The 6,300-nt window shown below is 29.8% G+C and overlaps 1 protein-coding gene across 1 annotated transcript; it reads right to left on the bottom strand.

The window, feature by feature from the left end:
- Positions 1–2,052: 2,052 nt before the first annotated feature.
- Positions 2,053–4,817, bottom strand: LOC105460525 (5-hydroxytryptamine receptor 1-like; the record flags this gene model as incomplete). Its single annotated transcript, XM_011706974.1, has 2 exons — positions 2,053–2,314; positions 4,525–4,817. Coding segments are annotated over 2 exons (555 nt in total), but the record flags the coding sequence as incomplete, so codon positions are not given.
- Between the last annotated feature and the right edge of the window lie 1,483 nt (positions 4,818–6,300).

Here is a 6,300-nt window from a genome sequence, read left to right as displayed (position 1 = left end):
TATTAAATATTAAATTCTGCGCGTTCAGTTTTTTATTTCATTATATAGTTTCGTAACACAGACCGACATAAATATGCCTACACATCGAACCATGCGCGCGCACGGTCCTGAGTGAATAATGGAAGCTTTTAAAAAGCTTGCTGAATTTTTCTTTTTTTTTTTTTTTACTGTTCTCTGCTTCATTGCCAGTGCCTCAGCGCGCACGTACGCCCGCTCCTCTGTATCCATTTTTCTCACGTGTATTCTATATCAAAAGTTTGCTTTCTATTGTAAGTCTAAATAAAAGTGTTTTATTGCATATACGGAGTGTTTTAGCATATAGACTTTCTTTCTAGCCAGACACGCTCTCGTTCCGAGAAAGTTTAATACCATACAAAAATGGACAATTAAGATTTATAGTTATCGGTAAAATTAAATTAAATTATTACGTCTATATATTATCAAAATTTTGCTGTGTAAAATAATGTAATAATAATAATAATAATAATAATTAGTTTTCGATTTTAAATAAAACAATTTTAAAATTTTAAGTAATAAACCATTGTACAATAAAAAAATCATATCTGAGATGATTCACTTGAAAAGACAGCATTACGGCTTAAACAGATAAAGTGATATGATATGGATCTTCTTCATAAAGCTTATCTTCCTGTAGTAAACCACTTATCCCTTCCTAGCGATTTCACCTCAACCTCTCTTGTCACATGATCTGTTTCCCACCTTTTCCTCCTCCTTACTCTTTGCTTCGATTTTATCCGGTTCTGGTCGCCCATGTAACCAGCAAATAATACATTTTTTTTTTTAAATTAATTGTTCGATATATTGCGCTCTAAACGGTCTTATATGAGTTTTACAACATATTATTAACGTATTATTGCCAAATATTTTCTAAATCTTGAACATTGTTTTAAAGATTATTTTTTTAGAAATATCATCATTATTTATAACTACTTTTGTTATAGTTAATTTTACTCTACCACCATATATCAACATGACTTTACGTCTTTGAAGTGGATTTCACTGTTTGTGCAAAAGCATTAAAAAAGATTATATTTTTTTTTTCGTCAAATTAACCACCCTTCTAATTACCTTATCTTTCTAGCTTATTCTATAATCTAGCTACAAGTTTATATATTTTTTCTAATAAAAGACTTGTCCACCTATCTTTTAAAATAGTCCACTTAATATTTAAAAAAAAGTCTTGACTCTTGGAAGTACAATCGACTTTTAACACTCATTATTTTCTTAAAATGTGATGACCTCAGTGAGTTTTTCTCTTTTTCAACGTTTTTCACAATGACCAAGTTAAAGAACTAATTTTGTAATGTACTGAACGATCGATACATGTTATCCTCAGTTATTATAAATTGAAACACGTTGGAAATATGGTCTCTATTATACTGATTTTGTGACTATTTCGTTAATATACATATGTACCACTGCAGATGGCCAGAAGGATGGCCGAAACGTGTGAAAATATACTTATAAAAATATATTTATAAAATATACTTGTGTTAATTACTAAAATTTACGATTTTACGGAATAATTACCGCGCTGATTCCCACTAGCCTATTATATCTGAATTGTTGATCATTTCTGGGAATCTTTCTACTTTTTAATTTAAAAAAAATAAGCTTTATGGCTAATCTCACTAATCCATTTTCTTAAAATTAAATAATGCTATGTTTATTAAATTGAACTAAATTGTATTTATAATGTGTATTTATATTCAGATTAAGAAAAAATATTGAAAAATATTATGAGTCAAACTTTTAAGTAATGTTTTATCGGAATATTTTTAAATTTTGTTTGTGATCTGAAACAATGTATGCCGACAGTATATATGCTAACATATTTTTAAAATATTTAAATTGTTTTAAATTATCTAGATCTACAATTATACACATTAACACACGTATTATACCTACTTAAGAATTTAATAAAAAGAAAAGTATACACAGAAAAATAAATAGCAACATAAATTAGTAATATAAATTATTAATAGTATTATAAATTATTTTAAATTAAACTATTTTGCTGCGTAAACATATTTAAGTTGATATACTGACTGGAATAATGACGAGGAGTGGAATGTAGAAGCTCCCTATGATCGCGTAGATTTGGTAGATAAAATGCTGGTAAAGCGCGCAGACCGTGGGCCCGTTTTGTATTTCCTCATACTCGTTTCCCATCGTTAAAAGGGGCGGCAAACTAATGCACATGGCTAGAGACCAAATGATGGCGATGTACAGTGACATCCGTAGCTTCGTCCTCTTCGTTTCATATTTTAGCGGTTTCATGATCAGCCAGAATCTTTAATACAAAAAAAGAAAAATGAGAATGTCAAGAGTCCCGTGCATTTATATAATTTAATTGGCTAATTTGATACGGAAATGAAATAGATTGGAAATTGGGTTTTTATAATGGCTGGTTAATTAAAAAAAAAAGCAATACCAACGCTGGTAGCCTGATATTTGTTTTTGCTTCCTCGTTTGCCTTTGTGTTCCCGATGTGTATCAACAACTCCTCCGACGCTGTAAAGCTCGTTAAAGTTTCACGAAGAGTCGGAGTTTGTGCTCGACCAATTAACGAAAACGAGCACGTTCAAATAGCGAGAGCAAGATTGAGAAACATCGCGGCGTTATATTCACGGAAACAACTACGTGTTTGAATCCGACAAACGGTGAAACGATTATATTATTGTTTTGCTCTCTGATTTCGTATTATTTTAGTTGTTTACAAGATAAAATACAAGAAAGCAAAAAAAATTCGTTATAAATTATGACAATGGAAAAATATTAGAGAGAGAATCTCAACTGCATGTATTTGTGTAAGTAGAATAATGTACATTAAACTCGGCTCAAGATTGAAACCCGTGTATCCGAATGATGTTTCCGATTACAGGAACAAATAGAACTAGAATATAATAGAAATAAAATTAAACAAATCAATTAAATGGATTATTTAATTAATCGCTTGTATTTGAAGGAAATAGTTATCTGAAAGACCTAATTATTTATCCTTTCGATTGGACAATTTTCTACTGAAAATTTATGAATTTAATAAAAGATTAATTTACGTTAGTATTAAAGAATAATTTAAGATTTTCTAGAGATTATTTTTAGAATGGAAAAAGGTTTAATCGAGACAATACACGCGGGAAATAAAGAAACGAACGGTTTTACTCAATATCTGTATCGAGCTTTCAATAATGCATTACGAACTGGGAATGTATCAACTTCGCTCGACATTAATTTAACCGTTTAACTATTCAATTGGTTTTTCTTGTACTATAAAAGCTGTTGTTCACCTATTACTATCTCAGATTGTGATGTTAAACTGGAAAATACATAATAAAAATTTTTGTAAGATATATTAAAATAGATATACGTCTCAATAAAACAACATTTACGATTGATAAATCTGAATTGTAAACTATATAACGAAAATTCCCTCTTCTTTGGTTTTATTAATTAATAAGTAACCATATATCTGGAAATGAATTATGTAGAACTAGAAGTAAAAAAAAAATGTCTACAATCATGACAACTGTGTAAATGAATAATGTAAATGAACAGAAATACACCAGAAAAAATATTCTACTAGTAAGTTGAGGATTCTTCTTAACATTTTCTCTAGTTTTTGGGTGCAAAGTGATCCAAAGGAAGTCAAGATGCTTGAATAATTTTCTCTATGCTGTAGCTATTGTGCACTTTGTGAGAGTTCCTTGTAAGCATCTTGACTTCCTTTAAATCACTTTCGACCCAAAAATTAGATCGGAAATAAAATAAATATAAATAATAAAATAATAAAAATAATAAAAAATCTTACCCAAAGCATATTCATCTATAAAAAAGTGGACGCATGTACTATGATTAAGACTATGATCACGAATTATACGATATTCCTCTTTTAGAGTATCTTCTTCAGGTCGAATTTCAGAGAGGAAAGTCCTCTAGAAATCAAGAGGCTATTACTAAAGGGCAGAACTTTTTTTTAGTGTAAAATATATGACTTAACTCGAACATAAAAAAGAATAATTTTGGAATATTTTATCCGGTCCGGCGCACATCCTCTTTAGCGCCGAAACACGATATGTGTCTCGTGATAAGTCTATACTCTATTGATTGTTATTTTATTAAAAAATATTTCTATTTAAAAATGATTTGCAAGAATTTTATTTTTATTACATTTTTTCGCTTTACACAATGCGAGATAAGAGTGATAAGTGAGAGGTCAAAAGCTTTAATTTTATAATTTTAACCAACGCAGGAATAACTAGTCAATGTTATTTAACTGAAGTTGTCGACAGCGACTAGTACCTTTATAAGTTGATCAAGCGCCAATTTGTCTTTTCATAGCGTCAAACGTGTTATATTATGTTATTTAGAACATATATGTAGACAAAAAGCATTAATCGACTACCTGTAACACGATTTCAATTTTCGTGAAAATCCGATCTCGGGTCATGACGGGCTCGACAAATCTTTCGGATATCGATTAGTCGCTGATGATTAACTCACCGGTCTATGGAAACCATGCAAAGATTGAAGATACTGGCAGTGCAGTTGAGCACGTCGGCGCTGAGCCAAATGTGACATAAGATGGAACCGAAGTACCAGTCGCCTGATACTTGATAAATTATGGCCGGTGGCATCACTACTACACCGACCAGCAAATCGCTCACCGCCAAGCTGGTCACCAAATAGTTAGAGCGTCGAAATCTTTTAAAATATATGATGATGAAGCAGATTGTAGCGTTACCTGCTATCGTCAGGAAGGTGATGAAGAGGAGCAGAATAGTCAGAATGAACGCCTATAACATAAAACATAAATTTTTTATGCAATTTTTATGTTTTAAGCCATATACAATGGCAAATGTTAATTCTATTAACCCTCCGTGCACTAGGTGAGGTGTAACATACTCCAGCAAAATTAAACTGCTTAAGGAGGTTCCAGCGTTTGATGAAATATAAGACAAGTTTATAATACAAACATACGAAAGTTAATTATATTCATAATATCCAGAAAAAATTTCATTGACTTTTACCGTACCGTTTTGAAGATATTTAATTCTAAATGTATAGTATTTTACATGACAAATATATATACGCATAATCTTATTATGTGGATATTTTCTTTTAATTTGAAATATTTGCATATAAGACAGAAATTGAAAAATTGTTATAGTTACAAAGTAAACATTTATTTAGTTCGTTTTAATAAAATTTCATCTAAATTTACCGTATAGTTTGAGAGAAATTTATATTTTTTGATGATGAAAAACAAGAATATTTGTCATGTAGATAAGGTATACTTATATATAGCAACATCAAATAATATATATTTGATCCAATAATAGAAATACGACAAATTTATGACAAAAAATGTTAATTTATACTTTTTTAATTTAGATTGTATTTTATTTATCATTTTTTAAAGATATAATAGTAAATAAATATACTCATATTTCATTTTCTGCTGTTGCTACTTGAGTTAAATGAGAGCCTTATAACTTTTATTTTGTCATTTTTTAAATATTTACTGACATATAAAGATTAATAATGATTACGTATAATAATATTAGCGAAATAGATATTGTTGACAATGTTTTATTTTTATTATTATTTTAATTGTTTTACACAATCTGAGGGCAGCATAGTTTTCAATGCTCCAAAATCTACGGGAAACCATTCTCCTTTTGCAGGAAACTTTTAGCATGTCGATCAGTGTAATAAACTTTGATTCCACTTCTCTCCTCCAACTCTGATGACAATTGTCACCTCAACTCGAAACTCCTCTGTGATTAATGTTTCATTATAGGGTACCATTTGGCATACAGTTTAGTTCCAAAATCGAGGGTCCAAAAAACGATTTTTAGGGTCACTCTTTAGCTTTTATAAAAATGCAGTGAACACTACTGACCAACAATCATTCTTCAATGTCTAAATAGGATAAAATAGGGTAACTGTTCCAATTATTGCCAGTATCCCAATCACTGCCGCTTTTTTCAATTGTAATATTAGAATAAAAAATATGAAAGCGTCATGTATTAAAAAGATTTAGTGTTAAACTGAGACTGTCATATAAGCATAAGCACAACTATATAAAAAATTCGATAAGTTTTATATTTATAATTAAAGAAGTTAGGAATGTCACTAAGCATGTAAAATCCATCCTCTTCTTAGTGGAAGTGGAACAGAATTACATATTTTGAAAGTGCAAGCCAACGTGGTATTTTCACTTTTTTTATATGTACTAAAGAAATTAATTATATGATAATGCTTAAATGATATTTC

Source organism: Wasmannia auropunctata, unplaced genomic scaffold, assembly GCF_000956235.1.
Source record: "Wasmannia auropunctata unplaced genomic scaffold, wasmannia.A_1.0 LD320279.1, whole genome shotgun sequence".
NCBI lineage: Eukaryota > Metazoa > Arthropoda > Insecta > Hymenoptera > Formicidae > Wasmannia > Wasmannia auropunctata.
Note: the sequence above shows the minus strand (reverse complement) of the source record. Positions and strands in the feature narration are given on the sequence as shown.